General features: G+C 53.1%; 2 protein-coding genes and 1 long non-coding RNA gene across 3 annotated transcripts; 1 reads left to right on the forward strand and 2 right to left on the reverse strand.

Annotated features, from left to right (window-relative positions):
* Nucleotides 1-2,609: 2,609 nt before the first annotated feature.
* ZSCAN22 (zinc finger and SCAN domain containing 22) lies at nt 2,610-11,296 on the forward strand. The gene is made up of 3 exons (XM_068527276.1): nt 2,610-2,665; nt 5,614-6,066; nt 9,775-11,296. The coding sequence occupies exons 2-3, from the start codon at nt 5,667-5,669 to the stop codon at nt 10,908-10,910; spliced, it is 1,536 nt and encodes a 511-aa protein (XP_068383377.1). The 5' UTR covers nt 2,610-2,665; nt 5,614-5,666; the 3' UTR covers nt 10,911-11,296.
* An 8,599-nt stretch (nt 11,297-19,895) lies between these two features.
* On the reverse strand, nt 19,896-24,302 carry LOC137752583 (alpha-1B-glycoprotein-like). Its single transcript, XM_068527278.1, is given in 9 exon segments — nt 19,896-20,074; nt 20,430-20,717; nt 21,511-21,807; nt 22,428-22,724; nt 23,001-23,273; nt 23,755-23,890; nt 23,892-24,034; nt 24,120-24,155; nt 24,244-24,302. Coding segments are annotated over 9 exon segments (1,512 nt in total). The 5' UTR covers nt 24,278-24,302; the 3' UTR covers nt 19,896-20,066.
* A 76-nt stretch (nt 24,303-24,378) lies between these two features.
* LOC137752603 (uncharacterized) lies at nt 24,379-25,333 on the reverse strand. The gene is made up of 3 exons (XR_011071217.1): nt 25,307-25,333; nt 25,129-25,188; nt 24,379-24,478 (listed from the first exon to the last, which is right to left on the reverse strand). It is a non-coding gene; the product is annotated as an uncharacterized lncRNA (long non-coding RNA).
* Nucleotides 25,334-26,807: the final 1,474 nt, after the last annotated feature.

The raw sequence follows: 26,807 nt of genomic DNA on the forward strand, positions 1-26,807 counted from the left end.
TGCCTCCCCTGCCCCCCAAGTTGTCCACATCCTAATCCTCAGAACCTGTGAGTATGTTACCTTACATGGCAAAAGGGAATTTGCAGATGGGGAAAGTATCCTGGATTACCAGGTGAGTCCAGTGTAATCACAAGGGTCCTCATAAGTGAAAAAGAGATGCAGGAGGGTCAGTCAGAGAAGGGGATGGAATGACGGCGAGGCAGGTGCACAGAACAAGGAATGAGGGCAGCCTCTAGAAGGTGGAAGAGGCAAGGAAATGGATTTCTCCCTTAGAGCCTCTAGAAGGAACACAAATGCCAACATGGTGATTTTAGCCCAGTGAGACCCATTTTGGGCTTCTGACCTCCAGAAACCTAAGATAATAGATTTTGGTTGTTATGAGCCACTGCATTTGTGGTAATTTGTTACAGTAGTGTGATAGGAAACTAATACAGCCTCTTTAGACACAAACCAGACCAGTTAGCAGAGCCAACTGCACCCACGTGTATAATAGGAAGAAGGACATGACGGTTCATAGAAGTGATGAAATAGGAACCAGGAAAATCTGGGGTTCCCTTCACCGGTGGGAGGCAAGTTAGGCTTGGAGGCGGGGAGGTATCAAGGCAAGTGCCGCAAGACATCAGTGATGTGAAGTTGGGCTTGGTGGAGAGGGCAGGGCTGGAGGGTGGGAAGCAAGAGCTGCCAGAGAGAAAGCCTTTGGTGGTGCAAAAAGGGAGAAGGTCATGGGCAGAGTTGACAATCTGGATGAATGGACTAGGCTCAGTAATTGCCTGGTGTGCAAACGGGGCTCAGTGCAGATGTGGTTTATTGTTGTGATTATTGGGGGTGGGCATCATGGGGCTGTGCCTTTGACAACAGAAGTGGGACAGCAGAAGGCAGAAGACCACAAAGAAGGCCAAGAAGACCCAAAGAAATGAAGGCCACCAGTGCCACCCACAGGCCAAAGCCCAGCACTTGATGGGTGAGATGGGTCTTTGTTGGGGAAAGTGAAGGATTCCCTGGATTAGGGTGCCCATGGTGTGCCTACCAGTGGTCAGGAAATGCAAAGGGACCATTTACATAAAATATCCATAACAAACAAATCCCCAGAGGCAGGAGGCAGACTGGTGGTGTCAGGGGCTGGGGGCAGGGGGAGTAGGAAGTGACAGCTAATGGGCATGGGGTTTCTTCTGGGGGTGATAAAAGTGTTCTGGAACCTGATAGTGGTGATGGTTGCACAGCCTTGTAAAGATACTGAAAACCACTGAATTGTACACTTTAGAAGGGTGAACTGAAGGTATGTGAATTACAGCTCCAAAAAAATGGTAAAAATTTTTAAAGGGGAAAGAAAATGGAAAGAGGACCAGGTAAAGAGGCACTGTGACCACATGGTTGCAGTGGGCCACACACATTACATACATGATACACACCTTCCCACAGCATCCACACCCCTCACACCCCCTCAACACCTCACTTCCTCACACACCCCACACCTCTCACTTCACACCCCCCTCACCTCCTCACATGCCCCTCACCTCCTCACACCCCCCTCACAGCTCTCACCTCCTCACACACCCCTCACACCTCCTCACACCCCCCTCACCTCCTCACACACCCCTCACACCTCTCACTTCACACCCCCCTCACCTCCTCACACACCTCTCACCTCCTCAAACACCCCTCACCTCCTCACACACACCCCACTTCCTCACACACCCCACACCTCTCACTTCACACCCCCCTCACCTCCTCACATGCCCCTCACCTCCTCACACACCCCTCACAGTTCTCACTTCCTCACACACCCCCCTCACCTCCTCACACCCCCTCACACCTCCTCACACACCTCTCACCTCCTCACATACCTCTCACCTCCTCACATACCTCTCACCTCCTCACACACCCCTCACACCTCTCACATCCTCACACACCTCTCACCTCCTCACACACCTCTCACCTCCTCACACACCCCTCACACCTCTCACCTCCTCACACACCTCTCACCTCCTCACACACCCCTCACCTCCTCACACACCCCTCACCTCCTCACACACCCCTCACACCTCTCACCTCCTCACACACCTCTCACCTCCTCACACACCTCTCACCTCCTCACACACCCTCCACCTCATCACACACTCCTCACACCCCCCTCACCTCCTCACACACCCCTCATACCTCTCACTTCACACCCCCCTCACCTCCTCACACACACCCCTCACCTCCTCACACACCCCTCATACCTCTCACTTCACACTCCCCTCACCTCCTCACACACCCCTCACAGCTCTCACCGGCTCACACAGCTCTCACCTCCTCACACCCCCCTCACCTCCTCACACACCCCTTACACCTCTCACCCCCCACGCACCATGCACGGTTCCGCCTCCCGCACACCCTCCGGCCGGATCATCCACACACCGCCACCACTGCCCCACAAAGTCACGGCCGCTGTCCCCACGGCCCACGCACCCTGCCGGACTATAACTCCCGGCGTGCCCCCAGGCTGCTGGGGTGGCCGACGCGGCGCCTTCTGGGAATTGTAGTCCAGGCGGGCGGGCAGTCGCACGAGCCGGGGCGCCTGAACGCGGCGCGTTCTGGGAGCTGTGGTCCCGGCTGGCGCGCGGACTCCTCACTCCAGCGCCGCCGCGTCGCCTCCCGGAAGCGTCCGCCCGCGCGCCAGCGGGTGAGGTGGGGGGTGGGGTCCCCCCCCCCGGGTGGGGTCCCCCCCCCCGGGTGGGGTCCCCCCCGGATTGCCGGAGAGAAACTGCGGGAAAGCCCGAAGCGGCGAACGCCTGCGGTGGTCTAAGCGAGATGTGTGGGACCGACACGCGCGGATGCGGAGCGAGGGGCTGACCCCGAGCCGCGCGTGGACCGACAGACGGACAGACCGAGTGTGGAACTCTGTTCCAGTGCGGGACCGGCTGACTGACCAGTTGTGTGTGTGTGTGTGTGTGTGTGTGTGTGTCTGGTTGTGTTTCTGTGTCTGACTCGTTTTGGTGTGTTTCTGACAAGCTGGGAGCGTGTGGTCGGCTGATAGGATGTCTGACTGACCCGATCAAGTGTGCGACTGACAACGAAGTTGAGATTTTGTCGGAGGGTTGTGTGTTGTTGTGCGTGAGAGGGTGTGTCTGTGACTGACTGATTGCAGGCGTAACCGAGAGTCTGTGTATGTGAGTGGCTGAGACAGTGACTGATGATTATGAATGACTGGCGGTGCTGTGAGCTCCTGTGTTTATTGGGCTGACTGTGAGTGACGCTGGGAAAGTTTGGGCGCAGGGGTATATTTTGGGATGTGACTGACAGACTGTGCCCGAGGTAGGGTGTATGCATGTAACTACGTGATTGTCAGGGATTTGTCAGGGGGACTATATTTGGATGATTTGCGGGGAGTTTACCAAGTATGTGACAGAGAATTTGTCTGCGGCTGAAATTATGTGACCTGCAGTCACCCAGCTGGGTTGACGTCCACTCGCACCTTCTGTGGGCTTAAGCCTGGCAGGGCCTGTGGAGTCGTCAGATTGGGCATCTACTGCATGTCTGCTGTGTGCCAGGCCTGCTGTCAGGTCGGGTACGGTAAGGAGCAAGAAATGGAAGAACTGCTCTCCTAAGCTGGTTAAGCAGTGGACAGGGGACCTCGACCTGATGTGAGGTCAGCACGTTGGGGGTGAGCTGAGCACGGTTCACGCCCCCGTGTCTCAGAGACATTTTCCAGAACAGCAGTTTCAGGGGTACGGAAGGGAGCTTGGAAACTGTCGCTGTACTTATTGTCAGTCCTGCCACCCCTGTTCCCCCTCCTCTGAACAGTGATTCCCTGCCTCAGACTCCGCCTCTCCTGGTGCCTCCGTCTTCTCAGCACCTGTCCACTGTGCACTTGCTATAGGCACTGCGGCTCCAACATGCCCAGGCTCTCTGGGGAAACAGGGTTAGAGCACAGAGCTGGGGGAGAGTGACCCGGGGCACTCAGAAGGATACGTAGCCTGCTCCCAGGTGCTGGGACGGCTCTTGGAGAAGATGACAGCTAAAGTGGGGCCTGGAGGACTAGGAGGAATTGCTCAGGTGCAGAGAGGGATTTTAGGACGAGAGAGTAACAGGGACAAAGGAATTCAGGAACTGGGATAATGGCAAAGGCAAGGTTGCAAGAGGCCCAAGTAAGCTTTACGGTGGAGTTAGGGACTAGAGCACAGCTTTGCCAGAAGTCACCAGCTGCCACTGAAAGGTTTCAGGATTGAGGTCTTGTTTTACTCGTGTTCACTTCTCCCTGTGCCCAAGGTCATGGCTCCAGTGCCAACAGTTGTTATCTGTTATTTTGAGTATTACATCCTAACAGGTGTAAAGTGATATCTCCTTGCGCTTTTGATTTGTAATTCTCTGGTAGCTGATGATGTCGATCATCTTTTCATGTGCTTGTTGGCCATTTGTATATCTTCTTTGGAGAAATATCTAGTCAAATCCTTTGCCCATTCTTTAATTTGGGATTATTTGTCTTTTTATTATGGAGTTGTTCTAGATATAGGTCCCTCATCGGATATATGATTTGCAAATATTTTCTCCCATTCTGTGGGTTGCCTTTTCACCCTTTTTTTTTTTTTTTTTTTTTTTTTTGCCTTGTCACACAGCTTGCACGATCTTAGTTCCAACTCCTAACCACTGGACTGCCAGGGAATTCCTCTTTTCACCTTCTTGATGGTGTCCTGCAGATCACAAAGGTTTTTAATTTTGATGAAGTCTAGTTTATCTATTTCCTCTTTTGTCACTTACCTAAGATGGCTTTGCATTATTTTTGAGTGTATGTGGAACACTGACCACAAAACCATACACTGGGTCACAAACCAAGTCTCAAACCAGCAAATATCAAAGGATTAAAATCGACCAAAGCACATTTGCTGAGCACAACAGAGTTAATCTGGAAATCAGTAATAAAAAGACTATCAGAAAACTCTGAATTGTTTGGAAATGAAGCAGCAGAGTTCTAAGTAGCCCATGGTTCAGGAAGAAACCAAAAGAGAAATTAGAAAATATTTTTAACTAAATGATAACGAGGATGCAAAACCAAACTTGTGGGTGTACGGCTAAAGCTATGTTTATAGGGAAATGTATAGCCTGAAATACATGTATTAGAAAAGAAGAAAGGCTGAATGTCAGTTGTCTAAATATTCGTCTCAGAAACTACAAAATAATTAGCAAATAAAGTAAGGGAATGCCCCTGTGGCTCCTAGGGGAGTGGGGTGTGTGTGAGATAGAAGACAGACCCACTCTGTGTGGGAGGAGCGTAGGCCTGAAGCAGACTGGCCATGGGGTCAGGCTACTGGGGTTTGTAGCTCAGCAACCGCCCTTCCTTTCACTATCTGGGAAACTTTGGGCAAATCTTTTTCTCCTGTCTGTTTTTATACCATGTAATGAAAGAAAGCTCCCACCTCCTGAGTTTGTTGTGAGTTTTAAACGAGTTACTATATGCAAGCATTTAGAAAGGTGCTCAGCACCAAGTGGGTGCTGCCCTGATTATTTTGATCATCTGTGACTCTGTGAGAGTGAGTCACATCTCACAGGCCCCAAGCCCGCATCTGCCCTACTCGGCAGCCACAAGGCAGGGCCCCAAGTTCACAGGATGACCAAGTTCTGATCTTCCTGCAGACCCAGTTCCAAGGCTCCAGCCATCCCATATCTCACTGGAGGTCTGCTGCCCGATGGCCATCCCCAGGAGCCTTGTGAGCCCGGTGCCCTGGGAACAGGATGACTTTCTGCGAGTGAAGGTCGAGGATGAGGAGGCCAGCTTCTCTCAGGCCCAGAAGTCTAACTTTGGCCACCCCTCCCACCCTGAGGCTGCCCGTCTGCGCTTCCGACACTTCTGCTTTGAGGAGGCATCCAACCCACGTGAGGCCCTGGCCCGGCTCCGGGAGCCCTGCCGCCAGTGGCTGCGGCCCAAGGCGCGCTCCAAGGAGCAGGTGCTGGAGCTGCTGGTGCTGGAGCAGCTCCTGGGCGCGCTGCCCCCCGAGATCCAGGCCCGCGTGCGGGCTCGGTGCCCCGAGAGTGGCGAGGAGGCTGTGGCGCTCGTGGAGGACCTGACCCAGGCACTGGACGAGAGAGGTGAGGGGTTGACAGGCAGGTGCCCATGGCACACGGGGCAAAGCCTGGACGGAATGTTGGGGGTGCAGGTTTGCACTTGGGGGCACTCACCCAAACCCTCACACGCTGCGGTAAGCAGGTCTGTTTTGACGGCCATTGACCAAAAGCCCAGCTCAAACTGACGGAAGCCAAGGAGGGAGGCTTCATGGCTGTGTATCAGGAGCTCAGGTGACGGCATCAGGATTCTCTCGTTTTCCTTTCTTTCTCAGTTGCGTTTTCCTACGTTAGGTTCATCTTTAAGTAGCTTCTGTCCGCAAGGGAGACACAGTTGGCCCAGCAATCTCATGCTTGTGTCTTATCAATGTAGAAACCTCATGGGGAGAACAGCGAAAGATCCCCGAGTTGAGCTTCACTGAGCTGAGCTTCACTGAGCTGGTCGGGGTCTTGTGCTTGTCTTTGACTGACCAAAGCCCCAGGGCCTGATGTGAGCAAGGGAAGTTCCCCAAAGGAAAACCAGGCTGCTGCTGCCAGATAAGGGGGCTGGATGCCTGGGGCTGGGGAGGGGCCAGAAACGCCCTGTGTCCCGATGCACCCCCTTGGAGCCCTCCCTATGCTGACCTCCAGCATCTGGGTGAGACAGACCTGCCCCAGGCCAGAGTGGGCACCATTGCTTAGAGACCCACTCAGATGTCGCAGCCCAGGGAGATCCGATGGGACACCAGGAGGACCCAGCCCCACCTGATGGGAGCGTTTGGTGGGGTGGGTGTGCCAGCAACCAGGGCGGAGGTCGTGGGCGGGGAGACCATGGAGTTTGGGCTCAGAAGAATCATCGAGGCTTGGTACGTCCAACCACTGCTCTGCCGCCTCCTGGCTGTGTGTTTCTTTCGTGCCTCAGTTTCCCTGTCAGTAAAATGGGGATTGTAGTCCTAATACTTACCTCAGTGTCATCGAGAGGTGTGAACAAGGCAGTCTCTGCGGCCTGTGAAACGGTGCCTGCATGAATCAGACAGGTGGTAACTGGAGCTGTTCGGAAAATTTGTTCTGCTCCCTGAGAAATGAACCTTTCTGAAAGAGCTTGTCAGATGCGCTCCCTTGGCCCCATCAGCCATGCCGAGACATGGACGTCACAAGGACGGGGGAGGAGGGAGGGCGCGGCCCCATCCTTCTGTAGGGTCAAGAGAGTCTTCAGGGAAAATGCAAAACGGCACTGAAACAGCAAGAAAGAACCACACTCCAGGCAGAGGGAATGGTGAGAGGCAAAGGCCCCTGGGGTATGGTATGCACTGGTGCATTCTGGGAAGAGCAGGTGGTGCCGTGTTTCTGGAATAGAGGAAAAAAGGGTGGTCGGGACCCAGCATGTGGCTAGGGAGGTTGAGGGACTTAGGGAACACCTGTGGGTCTAGAGGAGGAGGAGAGTCTAGAGCTGAAATCCCGACTTGGCCACTAGCTAACTGTGTGATCTTGTACAAGTTACTGAACCTCTCTGAATTAATCATGTGGTCTTGTACCAATTACTCAAGACCTCCCCGCAGCTGGGCCTCAAGTTTACTTGCCTGAAACACAGTTGTCAAAGTGCCCCTTTCTGAGAGCAGAATGAAGCTGAAACGAGGCAATGGGAGTTACCCATTGCACTTGGAGCCGAGCACAGAACAAGAGCCTCACAGTGGCCAGCAGCTCTGGGAGGCAAGCAGAATAGCGTCCCCCTCTTGCAGATGAGGAAACTGCGGCCCAAACGAGGGCAAGACTACCCAACCCTTGGAGCTGGCGAGCGGCAGAGCTGGGGCCCCGTTGTGGACTTAACCAGCAGTTATTCCGGCCACCCCCCGCCCACTTCCTGGAATCTGTCCAGTAAACGATGTTCAGGCACGCGTCCTAAGGTGCCCTGTGTACCCGTCAAGGGCTGGTCCGTTCAGGAATGCTTCTACCTCGTACACAAGCCAATCTCCAGCTGCCGCTCAGCCATGCTCTGCCTTCACAGCGCATTATACAGAGCAGGCCTCAGGCTTCCCGGGGGCTCAGGGAGGCCAGGTAGAGGCATCACCCACCCACCCACAGCAGCAGGTGTCTACTTGGGGTTCAGGGTAGAGTCTACTGCATCCTGGATTGATTCCCTCATTCAGCCGGTATTTACTGAGCATCTGCAGATGCATCCAGATCCAGGTGGCAGGGACAGAACTCAAGCCTGCCCAAGGGAGCAGGTGCATAGGCGCCTGGCGTGCTTGCTCTCTCACTCTCTCCCTCACTCTCTCTTTCAGATCCATTCAACCTCAGGGTTTTCCTCCTGACACTTGTGACAAAATCAGGAGCCTTAAAGAATGGAGAGTTTGCGGTGGGTGGTTTGAGGGGTGGATGGAAACATGTGATGCAGGGTTTTGTTTTTTTTTAATTGAAGTATAGTTGATTTACAATGTTGTGTTAATTTCTGCTGTACAGCAAAGCGATTCAGTTATACACATGTATACATTCTTTTTTTTATATATATAAATTTATTTATTTGTTTATTTATTTATTTTTGGCTGCATTGGGTCTTCGTTGCTACGTGCGGGCTTTCTCTAGTTGTGGAGAGCAGGGGCTACTCTTCGTTGCAGTGCGCGTGCTTCTCATTGTGGTGGCTTCTCTTGTTGCAGAGCACAGGCTCTAGGCTCACGGGCTTCAGTAGTTGTGGCACGTGGGCTCAGTAGTTGTGGCTCGCGGGCTCTAAAGCGCAGGCTCAGTAGTTGTGGCACACGGGCTTAGTTGCTCCGCAGCATGTGGGATCTTCCTGGACCAGGGCTCAAACCCATTCCCCTGCATTGGCAGACGGATTCTTAACCACTGTGCCACCAGGGAAGTCCCATACATTCTTTTTAAAATTCTTTTCCATTATGGTTTATCCCAGGATATTGAATATAGTTCCCTGTGTTATGCAGTAGGACCTTGTTGTTTATCCATTCTATATATAATAGTTTGCATCTGCTAATGCCAAACTCCCCGTGATATCATATGGTATTTGTCGTTCTCTTTCTGACTTACTTCACTTAGTATGATAATCTCTAGGTGCATCCGTGTTGCTGCAAATGGCATTATTTCGTTCTTTTTTATGGCTGAGTAATATTCCATTGTATATATGTATCACATCTTCTTTATCCATTCATCTGTTAATGGACATTTAGGTTGCTTCCATGTCTTGTCTATTATGAATAGTGCTGCTATGAACATAGGGGTGCATGTATCTTTTTGAATTATAGTTTTGTCTGGATATATGCCCAGGAGTGGGATTACAGGATCATATGGCAAGACTATTTTTAGTTTTTTGAAGAACCTCCACACTGTTTTCCATAGTGGCTGCACCAATTTACATTCCCACCAACAGTATAGGAGGGTTCCCTTTTCTCCACACCCTCTCCAGCATTTCTTAGTTGTAGACTTTTTGATGATGGCCATTCTGACTGGTGTGAGGTGATACCTCATTGTAATTTGGATTTACACTTCTCTAATAATTAGAGATGACGAGCATCTTTTCATGTGCCTATTGGCCATCTGTGTGTGTGACGCCGGTTTTGATGGTGTGGGAGGACAGCACTGTGCCCTTTTGTCATCCAAGACACCAAATGAGAAACTTTCCTTTGGAAATGGGGCCAAATATCAGGAGTGGCCCACATCTCCCCTTTCAGAGTGAGGCCAGGGCCCGGCAGAGAGGGGAGGCCTGGTATGGAAAAAGTGGTGACACTGTGGTTCGGATTGTTGCAGGCTGGGTGCTGGGATCTGAGCTCTCAGAGGCGAGCTGTAAGCAGAGCAATTCGGAAGAGTCAGAGCCGTCAGACAGGGCCACTGAAACCCTGGTAGGAGGGCTTTCCCCAGGACCCACCTTTGGTGATGCCCGCGAACCTGAGGGCAGCTCAGAGAGGCAGGCCGGACTCTCAGGGAAGATGTGGACAGAGTCTGTCACCCAAGAGATGGATTTCAGGAAAACTTCAGGGCCTCACAAGGGCGCCCTCACAGACCAGCCCGGCTGTGAAGCTGGTGCTTTGGGGGACAGTCCCAACGTGTGGCCAGACTTCACCTCCCAAGAGAAGACTCCTTCCAGAGAGCAAGTGGATCCACTGGATGGTTATGGCACAGAGCCTCCAGGCACATACTTGGGGAGGAAGCCCTCCAAGTGTGGTGAGTATTGGAAGACGTTCCGGAGCCCCTTGGCCCTGGAGGCCCACCAGAAGAGCCGTGCTCGGAAGATGCCCCACACCTGCAGTGAGTGTGGGAAAGCCTTCAGCCGGAGTGCACACCTGGCCCAGCACCAGGTGGTCCACACGGGGGCCAAGCCCCACAAATGCAAGGAGTGCGGCAAGACCTTCAGCCGCAGCACCCACCTCAGCCAGCACCGGCGTGTGCACACGGGCGAGCGGCCCTACGCGTGCGAGGAGTGCAGCAAGGCCTTCAGCCGGCACACCCACCTGACCCAGCACCAGAGGATCCACACCGGGGAGAAGCCCTACGCGTGTGAAGAGTGCGGCAAGACCTTCAGCCGCAGCACCCACCTCAGCCAGCACCAGCGTGTGCACACGGGCGAGCGGCCCTACGCATGCGAGGAGTGTGGCAAGGCCTTCCGCCAGAGCACCCACCTGCCCCAGCACCAGCGTGTGCACACGGGTGAGCGGCCCTACGCATGCGAGGAGTGCGGCAAGGCCTTCAGCCAGAGCACCCACCTGACCCAGCACCTGTGCATCCGCACAGGGGAGAAGCCCTACAGGTGCGACGCCTGCGGCCGAGCCTTCAGCGACTGCTCGGCTCTGATCCGGCACCTGAGGATCCACTCCGGAGAGAAGCCCTATCAGTGTCAGGTTTGTCCAAAGGCCTTTGCACAGAGCTCGTCCCTCATCGAGCACTAGAGGGTCCACTCGGGGGAGAAGCCCTACAAGTGCAGCGACTGTGGGAAGGCCTTCGGCCGCGTCTCAGCCCTCAGGGTTCACCTGCAGATCCACATCACCGTCCTGCAGTGGCCGAGGAAGCCTCCCCACAGCGGCTCAGCATCGAAGAGAAACCTGAGTTCTGAAAGAGCTGGGAGGGACGGGGCGGGTGACTGATGAATCCCCCCCAAAGGACCGGGTGCTAAAGGGCAAACTCTGGGGCTGTCCGGGAGCAACTCTTCATTCTGGGACCCAGATGGCGGCCCCTGATGAACATAAAGCTATTCAGGTCAGCTGGCGAAGCTTCCAGAAGGCTCCTGCTGCCCTCCATACCCCACTCAAGCCCATCTCAGAGAGAGGACAGCTGAGTTGAGGATGTGGATTGGTCCTCGGAGCCAAGGCAGTCAGGGTCAAGTTGCTCTCAGGACAGTGGTCCCTGGATGCTTGGGGCGGGGAGGCTCCAGCTTCACATTCCCACGTGGCGTCTCTTCTTGCCCGTTCCTCTGCCGCGTAGCCCAGGAGGGACACCTGCCCGTGCCCACTTCTGTGCCTTCGCATGTGCTGTTTCCCTCCACCTGTTCACGTTGACTCCAAGGCCAGCTTGTGAGGCTGCCTTTTCCAGACCCTCAGCCTCTATCGCATTTTCCGTGTCCTGAGGGTACGGCTGGCCACTTGCCTGGCATCCGTTTCTACCCCCCTCTCCTTCCACATCCCACCATCAGTCAGCCCTGTTGCTCTTGCTTACAGCCACCTCTGCTCCATCTTCTCCACCACTGTTTCCTTATGCAAGCCCACATCACCTGTCACCTGGATTCCAGCAGGGGTCTCCTTCCTGACCCCTCCCTGCTTTCATCACACACACATGCACACACCACACACGTCACAGACCACACGTCTACACGCACCACACACATAATACACGCACCACACACGTAATACACCACACATAATACACACACCACACATAATACACACACCACACACATCACAGACCACACGTCTACACACACCACACACATAATACACGCACCACACACATAATACATCACACCACACATAATACACCACACACATAATACACATAATACACCACACCACACATAATACACCACACACATAATACACCACACACATAATACACACACCACACATAATACACACACCACACACATAATACACACACCACCCATAATACACACACCACACACATCACAGACCACACATCTACACACACCACACACATAATACACACACCACACATAATACACACACCACACACATAATACGCACACCACACATAATACACACACCACACACACCACACACATGCACCCCCCCACACCACGTACATACACACACCACACACATACACCACACATAATACACACACCACACACATAATACACCACACATTATACACCACACACATACCACACACCACACACATGCACACACCATGTACATACACACACCACACACATACACCACACATAATACACCACACACATCACAGACCACACGTCTACATGCACCACACACATAATACACACACCACACATAATACACACACCACACACACACCACACACATGCACCCACACACACACACGTACATACGCCACATACATACACATACCACACACATACACACACCACACACATACCAGACACCACACACATACACCCCCACACACACACCACGTACATACACACACCACACACATACCACACACCACACACATACCACACACCACACACATACACCCCACACACACACACCACGTACATACACACACCACACACATAATACACACACCACACATAATACACACACCACACACATAATACACCACACATATACCACACACCACACACATGCACACACCACACACAAACACACACCACACACATACACCCCCACACACACACCACATACATACACACACCACACACATACACACACCACACATAACACACACACCACACACATCACAGACCACACGTCTACACGCACCACACACATAATACACCACACACATAATGCACACACCACACACACACACCACACATAATACACCACACACATACCACACACCACACACATGCACACACCACGTACATACACACATCACACACATACACACACCACACACATACCACACACCACACACATACAGCCCCCACACACACCACGTACATACACACACAACACACGTACACACACCACACATAATACACACACCACACACATAATACACCATACATATACCACACACCACACACATGCACACACCACGTACATACACACAAAACACACATACACACACCACACATAACACACACACCACACACCACACACATCACAGACCACACATCTACACACACCACACACATAATACACACACCACACATAATACACACATCACACACATACACACACCACACACATGCACCCCCTCACACACACCACGTACATACACACACCACACACATACACCACACATAATACACACACCACACACATGCACCCACACACACCACGTACATACACACACCACACACATACACCACACATAATACACACACCACACATAATACACACATCACACACATACACACACCACACACATGCACCCCCTCACACACACCACGTACATACACACACCACACACATACACCACACACATGCACCCCACACACACACCACATACATACACACACCACACACACACACCACACACATAGTACACACACCACACATAATACACCACACACATACCACACACCACACACATCACACAGTACACACACCACACATAATACACCACACACATACCACACACCACACACATACACCACACACATGCACCCACACACACACAGCACGTACATACACACACCACACAATACACACACCACACATAATACACCACGCACATACCACACACCACACACATACACCCCACACACACACCACGTACATACACACACCACACACATACACACACCACACACATACCACACACCACACACATGCACCCACACACACCACGTACATACACACACCACACACATACACACACCACACATAATACACCACACACACCACGTACATACACACACCACACACATACCACATACCACACACATCCCAGACCACACACACACACACACCACACACAAACCATCGTTTTCTTTTCCACACCAGCCTCCAGCAGGCTCTTTCCACAGCCCGAATCTGATTGTATCTCTCCATGTGGGAAGCTCTCCACCGCATCACCTTCTACAGCAAAGCTTCCTGAATGGGTTACAAGTTTGCCAAGATATAAGTTGCTTTGGGTGCCAAGCCGTCTCTCCAGTTACCTTCCTATGTGTATAGGAATACTGTCGTTTTTCTGTGTGTGCAGTGGAGTGAAGACGGTTTCAAAGTACTGCCCTGTGTGATAAACCTCAGATCCGTCACCTGCTGTTCACGGTCATCCGTGACTGGCCCCCAGCCTTTGTCTCCCGTGGCCACACCTCCCACACACCAGCCACACGAACAACGTGCGGTTCCTGAAGAAGCCACCCTTTTTCCCGCGAACGTGCCTTTGTGCCTGTGCCTGGAACCCGCCTCTCTTCTTCCCTCTAAGATGTTTCCAATATCCCTCCCCAGCCACCTCAAACAGACTCCAACTTGCCCCCTCTGCTTCCAGAGTGCCTCCCCCTTACTCCTCTTAAACCTCCTATCATATTATAGTTCTCCTTACAGAGCTTGGAGACGGTGTTTCCCAAGGACACTGTGAGCTTCCAAGAGCACGGGCCATGTCTTATTCTCAGCATCCACAGCACACAGGGCAACAGGCCCTGACCCATGTCTGCTGAATGCATGACCGATGCCTTCCCGGTGGCGGTCACCACGCTCCGCCCTACGTCGTCCTTATAGATGTTTACGTGGCTCTCTCCCCCGTGCCAGCTGTGGGCCCTACAGGGCAAAACAATCCAATTTCTCCAGGGCCCCAGCACTCAGACCAGCCTGGCACGCAGCAACCTCAGTAAAATGTTCCTGTATTGAGTGCACCCTTTCCGTGGCCCCAGAGCCCCCCTGGTGTCGTGGGCTCTGGCAGCCAGCATCCTGTCACTGTGCTCTCTGCCTTCTCTCACAATGCTGTACCCCTGCCCCTCTTGCAGGGTCCAGGTCTGTAACTGGATGTCCCAGCCTCTGTTCCTAACTGCCAGGGCGTCGGCCTTCTTTCCTCTGTTTCTCTGATGACCCCATCGCGTGTGAACACCATCTGACACCACCCCCCATACTGTTGTGTACTGGTCATCGTCACCGTCTCTCCCTGTGTTTCTCCCTCCATATTGGATTCGTTCCTTCTGTGTCACGAGTAAACAAAGACCGACCGACGTGGGTGGTTCAGAACAGGAAGGCTGAGGCCCAGGGAGATGGAGATCTTGTGTCAGCATCTCCGAGAGAGTCCCAGGTACACCTAGACCCAGGTCGACTTCCACACAGAGTGCGGCCGAGGCCGAGGGACTGAGAAAGTTGACAGATGTGGGGGGAAACTCAGAGGCAAGAGATGCATGTTCCCAGTGCCCCCAGGCCTCCAACAGGCTGCAGGGAGTGGCCCTGAAGTCAGGCTGCTTTGGGGGCGTCGGATAAGTGACCTCCCTGAACCTCAGTGACCTGCTCAGCCTGGAACGAGGGGATGACAAGACGTGCTTTGTGCAGTACCTGATCCAGGGCCTGGCCACTTGCGCTGACCGGTGGCATTTGACTCTGCCTCTCTGCCCCCACCCTCCCAGTCTCTGTCGCTGAGGAACCAAATCTCCTTCCCCTCGGCGCTCTGAGCATCTCTGACACCCACTCTGCCATGAGAAGTGTGTCTGCCCATGTTTGTCTAAAGGGGAAGGAGGTCAGGGGAAGAAAGGAATCTTTATTAATGGCCTGCTTGTGTTGGTCAGTCTGCCAAATAATTTATATACAGCATCTCATTTAATCCTCACACAACACTCTGAGGGCAGGACAAGCATCCCCATTTTTTAAAAAATTTATTTATTTATTTTTGGCTGCATTGGGTCTTCGTTGCTGTGCGTGGGCTTTCTCTAGTTGCGGCAAGCGGGAGCTACTCTTCCTTGCGGTGCGCGGGCTTCTTATGGCGGTGGCTTCTCTTTTTGCGGAGCACGGGCTCTAGACACGCGGGCTCAGTAGTTGTGGCACACGGGCTCAGTAGTTGTGACTTGCGGGCTCTAGAGCGCAGGCTCAGTAGTTGTGGTGCACGGGCTTAGTTGCTCCGCGGCATGTGGGATCTTCCCGGACCAGGACTGGAATCCGTGTCCCCTGCATTGGCAGGCGGATTCTTAACCACTGCGCCACCAGGGAAGCCCAGCATCCCCATTTTATAGAGGCAGAGAGGGCTCAGAGAATGTAGGATGGAGGGATGGAAGCCCTGGGATTTGAGAGCACATCCAAGTATGTCAGTGATTTCAATAAGCATGACTATACTCCACACACCAAATAAGACAAATGCTAACAGACTGGATTTCTTTCAAATCCAGGCATATGTTTTCTATTTTTGTATTTTTATGTTTTTGGCCGCACCACGGGGCTTTCAGGATTTAGTTCCCCGATCAGGGATCGAACCCATGTCCCCTGCAGTGGAAGTGTGGAGTCCTAACCGCTGGACCGCCATGGAATTCCCCAGGCATATGTTCTTTAGAAGACACACACCTAAAACAAGGATATGGGAAAGTTGAGGGTAAAGGAACACAAAAGGATATACAAGGGATGCATGAAGCTGAAGCCAGCTGATGGAGCTGTATTAATTTCAGACAAAATAGCTGTTAATGCAGAAAAACATTATTAAGATCAAAGGATCACTGTATTTTTATAAAAAGAACAATGCATTAGGATGACATAATAGTTTGAAACCAGGAAGGTTATAACAGCCTTGTTATAGGACAGAATCACAATGAGAGACTCATGAAACCATAAATATAGTCAGAAATGAAATCACATTCTTTGTGATGATGGTGGAAAGAATATTTGAAGAAATAATGGCTGCAAACTTTCCCAATTGGCAAAAGGTATAAACGTACAGGTTCGGAAAGCTCAGTGAACCCAAAACAGCAGAATCTCAAAGAAATCCATGCCCAGACACATCCTAGTCAAAGCTGAAAACTAAAAACATTTAAACTTTTTGAAAGCCACCTGAGAAAAACTATGCCTCACATAAAGATTAATACAAAAGATCATAGATTTCTTTTCTATTTATTTAGCTGTGCCACGTCTTAGTTTCACAGGATCTTCGTTGCCTCGTACAGGATCTTTAGTTGTGGCATGCTGGATCTAGTTCCCTGACCACGGATTGAACCCAGGCCGCCTGAATTGGGAGGGCAGAATCTTAACCGCTGGACCACCAGCGAAGTCCCGTAAGATCATAGACTTCTTATCAGAAATCATAAAGGCCAGAAGGCAGGGAAACAACATTTTTAAAGTGCTGAGAAAAAGAACTGTCAGTCTGAATTCTATACGCAGTGAAAATGCACTTCAAGAATGAAAGCAGGGGCTTCCCTGGTGGCGCAGTGGTTAAGAATCCGCTTGCCAATTCAGGGGACACGGGTTGCAGCCCTGGTCCGGGAAGATCCCACATGCCACGGAGCAACTAAGCCCGCGAGCCAGAACTACTAAGGCCACGTGCCACAACTACTGAAGCCTTCGTGCCTAGAGTCCGTGTTCCACAACGAGAGAAGCCACCACAAGGAGAAGCCCGCGCACTGCAATGAAGAGTAGCCCCCGCTCGCCGCACCTAGAGAAAGCCTGTGCGCAGCAACGAAGACCCAACACAGCCAAAAATAAATAAATAAAATGAATTAAAAAAAAAAAAAAAGAAAGAAAGCAAAATAAAGACATCCTCAAGTGAAGCAAAACTAAGACAATCTGTTGCAAGCAGGCCTGTTCTAAAAGAAATGCTAAAGGGACTTTAGATTGCATACATTTGATCTTTAAGATATGTATGATGGTCGAAAGTAAAATTTATGACATTTTCTGGTAGGGTTTTCAGTGTATGTTAACGTGGTATATATGACAACTGCAGCACAAAGAGAGGAGGGTATCAAGATTCATTCAGTGATATATTTGAGATTTGTACATTTTACTGTCTATAAATTATATCTCAAAGAAAACCATTAGGGTACAAGATTTTTTAAAAAATTTAAAAAGGGGAGGATAAAGAGACCTATATAAAGTTTCTAAATCCCACTTTAAGTGGTAAAATATTAATTCTAAGTTGACTATGAAGAGTTAAGCATGCATACTGTAATCCTTAGAGAAATCTCTAAAAAAGACTATACAAAGAGATGATCAAAAACTCAGTAGATGAATTAAAATGGAACCTGAGAAAAAATAACCGAAAAGAGAGCAGGAAAGGGGAAACAGACGGAAAACAGAAGGAACAAACAGAAGAGAAAAAGGTGGACCAAAACCCAAGCATATCCATTGTTACATGTAAATAGTCTAAACATACCAATTAAAAGGAATTTTTTTAAAAAGAAAATAAAAAACCTACTTTAAATATAATAATATAGGTAAGCTGAAAGTAAAAGAGTGGGGAAAGGTATATAATGTGAAAACTCCATCAAAGAATGCTGCAGTCACTATATTAATATCAAACCAAGTAGACTTCAGAAAAAGGAAAATTACCAGGGATAAAGAGAGAAATTACATAGTAATAAAGGGCCAATTCACCAAGAACACAAAACAATTCCAAATATGTATGCATCTAACAACAAAGCCTTAAAATACAGGAAACAAAAACTGGTAGAGCTGAAAGAAAATAACAGACAAATTCACAATTATACTTGGAGACTTCAACACCCCTCTCTCTAGAATCAGCAGAACAAGAAGACAGAAAATCAATAGGGATACAAAAGACCTGAACAACATATCAACCAACTGGATGTAATGGATGAACTGCCAATAGTCGATCTTTTTTTTATCCACAAAGAAGTAATTTCCCATGATTTCCCATGTAAACACATGTAACACAAACCTATTTTACTAATGTTTAACCCCAGAAGCCAATGACCTAAGTTTCCACCTGAAGAAAAGGAAAAAGAAGAAATTAATTCAGAAGTAAGTAGAAGGAAGGGACCAGTAACGATACAAGAAGAGATTCACAAAGTAGAAAAGAGACAGTACAAAAATGAGCAAAGCCAAAATGTAGTAAGTTCTTTGAAAAGATTAATGCAGTTGATGAGCCCCTAGCTAAACTGACAGAGAGAGAGGGAGAAGGGACACCACATCAGTCATGAAAGAGGTGACATCACTACAGACCCTGCAGGCACTAAAGGAATGCAGGAGTGTTATGAGCAACTCCATGCCAGTAAATCAGACCTCTCAGAAGAAATAGGCAAACACACAGTTTATCAAGTATTAGTTGATAATGCTAGCCTAATACACAACTGCTGTATGCCAGCACCTCGAGGGCCAAGCTCCAGGCAGGGGTTGGGCAACAGTCCAGGAGGGCGTCGGGTGGGGTAAACGGGGCTCAGGATCGAGGGACAGTGGGGAAGGACAGGACTCCCACTCCTCCCACAGCTCCAAGCTCGGATGTGGGAGACCTGGCCTCTGGTTGGAGACACAGTCTGGCACCACCACATGGTGGCCACTCAGACTGGGAAGACAGAACTACACAATGCAGCCTCTGAACTGCCTCCCAGTTCAGTCAAGGTATGTCTGGAGCCTCAAGCTGCCCACCCACACCTGCTGGGGACTGGGCAGAGGTGACTGGGGAGTAGCTTAATGGAAGAAGGCAGAAGAAGGCAGTCTTGAAAAGTGGGGGCCCGGAAGCCAATCCTCGGCACGCCTACCCTCAGGATCCAACCCGGAGCCCATCCACCTTCAAGACCCAGGATCCCAGCCCGCTTCCCTCGGCTCTGGGACTCCAGCCCCACTACACCGGGGCTGCCATTGGCCAAAGACACATTTTTAAAGTCTGTCTTCACATTTATTGATTCTGGCATGGTTGAGGGAGAGCCGTCCCTGCCCTCTCCCCCCAGGGCAAGTCCAGCTTCCAGCTGCAGGAAGAGGGATCAGAGCCAGACTGGAGAAAGGACTTCCCAAGGATACCATCAGCAGCCTGGGTCTGCAGCTGGATCAGCTTCCTAGACAAATTTGACAGAAGAGAAATGCTAGGGGGAGGAGGCTCCCTGGTGAGTCAGGGCAGACCTCACTGAGAGCCCCCAGGAAGGATGTGGCTTGGTCAGCTGCCAGCTAAGACCCCCCCCCCACACACACACACACCCCTGGGCCTCCCTCCAGGTGCTCCAGCTGGCCACGCCACTCTCTGCCTTAGGGCCTTTGCCTATGTGGTTCCCTGCCTGCAATTCCCCCCACGCACCCCAGCAGACTAGGCCAGTGTTAGTGCTGGGAGGAGGTGCGGGGAAGGGCACTCCTGGAGGAGGGTACAATCCGGGCAAAGGCCGGGAGCCTCGACGCGCCCACGGAACCGAGCTCCACCTGCCACTTGGAGCTCCACCGGGTCGCTGAGCTGGGACAGCAGGGAGTGGGGCCAGTTGGAGCGGTAGCCGCAGCTGTAGTTGCCGGCGTGTTGGGGCCCCACGTAGGTCAGCACGAGGTCCGCGTAGGGGTGGGTGGTCCAGACCACCGCCGAGGGCTCCTCTTCGCCGGACCGTAGCAGCAGGAAGGAGACGTCGGGCACGTGGCCCTCGCAGCGTAGGACAGCGTCGCGGCCCGGAGTCACGGCCCCCGTCCACAGGGGCCGGAGCCGCGGCCTGGGCAGGGGTCCTGGGCGAGAAGCGGGTCGGTCAAGTGAAGCCCCTCGCCCCAGGCAGCAGCGGCCCAGCCCCGCTCCGCTGCCAGCCCCCTTCTCCAGCCCAGGTTGCTGGCCTCACACCGTGGTCACTGCGCTGTAACCGTAGTGTCTCCCCTTACACGCCCCACCCCCCCAGACCCGGGCCTTCTCTGAGACTTCCTGGGGTCCCCAGCGAACGGCACTCAGGGCTTCAGGACAGGTGAGGAGAAGGAAGACAGGATCCAGGGGAACGGGTTCCCGCAGAGGGCACAGCGCAGTCAGTGGTCTGGCGGTGGACGCTGTGCCGGGGGCTCTGCCTGACCTCCGACCCCAGGAGATCCGGATGAGGAAATCAGAGGAACACACAAACCCCAGGGCCGGCGGGGGCTCGGGGAGAATTATAGCTCAACCCTCCACCGTGGGCACCTGGGCGCAGGCAGCGGTGGGGTCATAATCTGACTACAGCCGACAGGCGTGTCGCACAGGGAACCTGAGGCGTGAGCCAGTGCAAAGCCGTTAGCACTCTGAACCCTAAGTTCTGGGGCCTCTCTCCACGACCACCACCAGGGCGCTACACGTAGCCCCGGTGCTCACGTCGGTGGGAAACAGGCCGAAAGGCTGGGTGTCCCCGGGCCCTGGCGGCCGACCTCGCGCTCCCCTAAGGAGCCGACTCCGCGGGCAGGGCCGAGGCCCAGAGCGCTTCCCTTCGGAGTCCTGGGACAGGCGGGCGCCCTCGTGTTGCGCACGGGCAGAAGGAGGCTCCGGGCCGCTGTGCCCGCCGCTCACCGTCCACGCGCAGCTCCACGGGCGCGCTGGGCGCGGAGCCCGCCAAGGGCGGCGCCGTGTCCGTGTAGACGCAGCTGTAGTTGGCCGAGTCGACCGCCGAGACGTCGCGCAGCTCAAAGTGGGCCTCCGTCCCCGCGGGGCTCAAGAGACCGTGCACCCGGCGCTGGCCCGCGCCCTCGCGCACCAGGGCGAAGCGCACGCCGGCGCGGGGGGCCCGGCACCGCAGCTGCACCAGCGTCCCCGGCTCGGGCCTCAGAGTCGCGGGCTCGGCCGACAGCTCCGGCGCCGGGAGCGTCCCTGCGGGGAGGACGCGGCAAGGCTGACGCCCAATGCCGCATCTTTCCGCCGGAAAGAGTGCGCCCCGCTGCCTCTGCTCCCTCCCGGGAGGCCCGCCCGCACCGCCCTGCGTAAAACCGCGCCATCCGCCCGACGTCCCGGCCCCCGTCCTCCCTGGACGCTCACGCACGCTCCTACACCGTGCCTAACTAATTTGTGTGCCCACCAAATTAGAGGCGTGTGGGGTCGTGTTTTGTTGGGGGAGCATCCGCGCCGGCCTCGCCCGCCGGCGTCCGCTCCTGGGGTTTACGCCCCTGGTCCGAGTCCTTGGCGGGTCCTGCAGCCCCAAACTGGCCACCCTCAACAGACAGGCCTCAGCGCCCACCCGGACCCCGGAGGCTGGGGGCCCCCGTGCATGTAGCGCCTGCATGGCCAGACTTGCGCGTGGACCCAATTATTCTTCGCGGGGCCACGAGGCTGGGCTCATTTTTCTATCCTCAGCTGGGGAAACTGAGGCCGGGCAGATGAGTCGGGATTGAGCCGTGCAGTTACCGGGACCCTTCCCTGGGTCTCTCCTCCCGCTGCCCCGAGGGCAGAGCGCCCCCGCCCTCCCTCCCCGCTGCCACATCCCCCAGGCTCACCATCGCTCAGCACCAGCTCGGCGGGCGCGCTGTCCAAGGACCAGGGCGCTAGCTCGTCTCGCAGCCGGTAGCGGCACGTGTAGACACCGCCGTCTCCCGGGGCCAGCGTGTTCAGCTGGAAGAAGACGCGGTCTGGGCTGGTACTGGCCATGGGTACCTGCAGCACCTCCTCGCCCCGCCGCAGCTGGAAGTCCACCCCGCTCAGGGGCGCCACGCAGGTGAGAGTCGTGCGCGAGCCGGGGCGCAGGAGCCCGGCGAACCCGCTATTCAGAGTCAGCGTGGGTGGCGGCGGCGTGGCTGCAAGGCAGGGACAGTCACTGGGGCGGCCAGAGTCCCAGCCACCCCCGCTGTGGGGGCGTTCCTTGGAGCCCAGCCTCCAGACCTCGGCCCCCGGAACAGCCTTCCTTGTGGCAAATTCCCACGCCACTATCAAGGCGGGGCAACTGCGTGGCCACTGTTTCCCAGACGCAGTCCTGGGCAGGGGTATTCAGGGCCGGGGGACAGGGTAAAAGCTACTCTGTCTCCAGGAGCCTCCGCCCCCAGGAAGCCCTCTGGGATGGTCCACACACTCACCCAGCTCCTCTATGGTCACAGTGGCACTGGGCTCCGAGGGGGCGCCTGATGCGTGGGTCCGGTAGCTGCAGCTGTAGTTGCCAGCCCGGTGGACTGGGAAGGTGGCCTGCGTGTCCTTTGGGGCCTCAGCCACCTCCAGAAACTGGTCGTCGCCTTCCCGCCTCAGCAGGAAGGTCACACCGCGAAGTCCCCCGAGGCACAGCAGCGTCGTGTTCAGGCCCCGTGTGATCCAGGGCACGGGCTTGGTCGAGAGCAAGGGTGGGGGCAGGGGCTCTGCGGCGGGGGCGGGGGGTGGGGCGCAGGGGTCATGGGTGGTTCTGCCTGAGTTGGAAGATACAGGGCCCCAGCCGGACCTGGACCTCCACACTCATGGGAATGTGAGGGAGCCAGGAGATGGAAGGCATTGGCGGGGGTGGAGGGGTGGAGGGGTGGCGGGGTGGCGGGACAGGCCGAGACGGGGACAGGGGACTACAAGGGGAAGTCGCGTTCAGGGCCCAGCTGTGGCCAGGCCTGCCCTAACCGCTTCCTGGGGATTCAGTCATTTATTCCTCACAGCCTTCTAGGGTTGCTACAAACATCACCCTCATTTTACCAGTGGGGAAACTGAGGCTCAGAGATGTCACCTGACTTGCCCAAGGCCACCAGCCACTCGGGGAGGGGGCCGGAAGAGAGCAGGGAGAGTGAGGAGTGGAGGAAGGGAGGCCTCTCCAGCGGCCTCTCTTCCGGCCTCGAGGCCCGTGAGCCCTCCACTCACCTGCTCCAGTCACCTCCACGAGGTTGCTCAGGCTTGTCCTCCCACTGTCCATGCTGTAGTGGCAGCGGTAGAGGCCCCGGGTGTCACCGGTCACTGCTCCCAGCGGGAACCTGTACTCGGTGGCAGGTGAACCCAGGGTGCACCAGTTCCTGGGCCACCCCGTCCTTGAGGAGCTGGAACTCCAGGGTCCACAGGGGGCTCTGGCATGTCAGCGTCACGTTGGCCCAGGGTTCCAGCAGCGATTCGGCCTCTGCCCACAGGGTTGGCCTTGTGTCGAAGACTGCGTGGGGATGGGTGTCAGACCTGGGTGCCCAGGCAGGGGCTCACCCCGCAGCGCCCACCATGCCCAGGCCCGGCCCACTCACATACGGCCTCCTCGGTCACTGGGTTCAGGGCGAGACCTGCGGAGACCCACCACCTGTGAGGCCCTATGGCTGTTCTTTCCCGCCCCTCATCCCGGCCCCGGGGACCCCAGGCCGGGCGCCTCACCCCAGAGCAGCAGGAGGGCCACCCGTGCGGACATGGTCAGCCTCACTGCAGCCCCAGGAGTGTCTGCCGGGTGATAAGGCCCAGCCAGGGCGGCCGGGAGGGTGGGGCGGTGGAGGGAGGGCGCGGGGCACTGACCTCGCAGCTCATTCGTATTTCCAGGAAAGCAGGGCTCCAGGGGGCCGGGACAAAGGGCAGATGTGGCCTCAGGAGTCTCAGCTATAGCAACAATCAAAAACTATGCAGAATGAATAAACTAAATTAATAATAAAGAGTAAAGATAACAAAATAAATGATGTAATAACAGCAAAGAATAACAAATGAAGACAATTAATAATAAATAGTAAATGGAAAAATAACAAGAACATTTTTAAAATAAAAATAAAATTATGAATTCCCTGCTGGTCCAGTGGTTAGGACTCCACTGCAGGCGGCAAGGGTTCGATCTCTGTTCAGGGAACTAAGATTCTACATGCCAGGCAGTGTGGCAAAAGAAAAAAAAAAAAGAGAGAAAAGAAATACATTAAAATAAAATAAATACTAAACCAAGTAATGTAATAAATAATAACAAATACATTTAAATAATAGAATGGAATCATAGTTAGCAAATAAAATTACCAATACGTCATAAGATGATTAAAGTGAAAAGAATTAATTAATGATAAGAGAAAGGATAAAACACTAAGTATTAAAAATAGATAATGCAATAAATGACAACAAATTAATAAAAGTAATAAAATAATGTTAGAAATAGTATAATAAATAAGAAATACATTAAAGTAATAAACGAATATTTAAATTGATGGTTTGTTTATAAGTAATAAATAATTGATAATAAAACAATAAATCATAAAATAAAAATAAGTCATAAAATTATGAGGCACCTACTGTTGTGGTTCACAGCATTCTGCGCGTGGACTTGGGCAGTAGGTGGTGTTACTGTCAGTTCTGCGTTAGGCGTGAAGGAAATGAGGCAGGTGGGGGCCTGTCCTCCTGGCACGTTCCCCTGTGCAAGGCCTCTCCTCTCCTCCCCCAACAGCTGAGCAGTACTGGGGTCCCCACTCACCTTGGGGCAGGTGAAGGCAGCGGGCAGGGCCCAGGCCAACCCCAAGCCCCACGTGGGCCCCCCCGACGTGCAGTGTCGGAGGTGTGCCGGCCGAGGTGGAATTCGCCCGTGTCTGGGTTTTCTACGCTTGGCGTCCTGCGGGCCTCCTGCAGGCGCATCCTGGCTCTTGCCTGGAGCTGATTCCTCCTCCAGCGCTGGTTGATTCCGCAATGTGTGACCCACCATGGATTTGGAGACACATTCGCACCCAGGCCATTCAGTTCAGACCTGTGCTTCCACCCTGGTCCTGCCCCTGTGCTCAGATTGTGGACAGTTTTCTGAGCTGCCCTTGGTCATTCTTGTGGCTGTTGCTCACTGCGGAGAGGCCAGGCCTCACCTGTCCCCAGTGGGCCTCCCCCTCCCCCTAAGACACAGCCCAGTGGGAGAGAGTGGGAGGTGTGTTCTCACTCTGGACCTCTGAGGGGGTCCGGTCATCCCACCCCTGGAGGTCTGGTCCTCAGCGCGGGTGTCCAGGCCGCAGCTCTCCAGCTCGTCGCAGGCTTGTGAAAACCTCCCAGCTCTCATCTGCCAGCTGACCCGCCTTCCTCCTCCCCCATGCATCCCACAAGCTTGTACTGAGCACCTCCTGTGTGCCAGACACAGAGATGACAGTGTGAAAATGTCCACCCAGGCCCTGCCCGTGTGGAGCCCAGGCTGGTCAGGGAGACAGAGGTGCTGGGAAGAACACACATCCCGAGGACATGGTGGAGACCGGGGCAGAGGGGCCACGTGGCTCTGGAGGGTCAGGGAAGGCTTCTTGGGGAGGTTGAGCCCTGCGGGTCACTGGGGGAGGAGCATCAGGCAGAGGGGACAGACAGCGTAAAGGCTGTGAGGCAGCTTGAGCAGTGAGGAAACCAGGATGGTGGGAGTGGGGGAGCGGGGAAGGTGCACAACACCGTGAACACACAGCAGGAGGTGCCTCGTAATTTTATTACTTATTTTTATTTTATTTATCATTTATTATTTTATTCTCATGGATTATTATTTATAAACAAATCATCAATATAAATATTCATTTACACTCTCATGGGTTTTTTTTGGCCATGCCACTCAGCTTGCGGGATCTTAGTTCCCCAACCAGGGATCAAAACCGGACCCCTGCAGTGGAAGCGCGGAGCCCTAACCACTGGACACCCAGGAAATTCCCACTATAATGTATCTTTTATTTATTATACTATCTATTTCTGACATTTATTATTTTACTTTTATTATTAATTTGTTGTCATTTATTGCATTATCTATTTTTAATATTTAGTGTTTTATCCTCTCTCTCATCATTAAATAATTTATTATTTTCACTTTAATCATTTTATTGCTTATTGGTAATTTTATTTGCGAACTATGATTCCATACTATTACTTACATGTATTTGTTATTATTTATTACATTACTTGGTTTAGTATTTATTTTATTTTATTTTAAAAATTGTACTTATTTTTCTATTTACATCATTTTATAATTT

Source organism: Eschrichtius robustus, chromosome 19 (genome assembly GCF_028021215.1).
Source record: "Eschrichtius robustus isolate mEscRob2 chromosome 19, mEscRob2.pri, whole genome shotgun sequence".
Taxonomy (NCBI): domain Eukaryota; kingdom Metazoa; phylum Chordata; class Mammalia; order Artiodactyla; family Eschrichtiidae; genus Eschrichtius; species Eschrichtius robustus.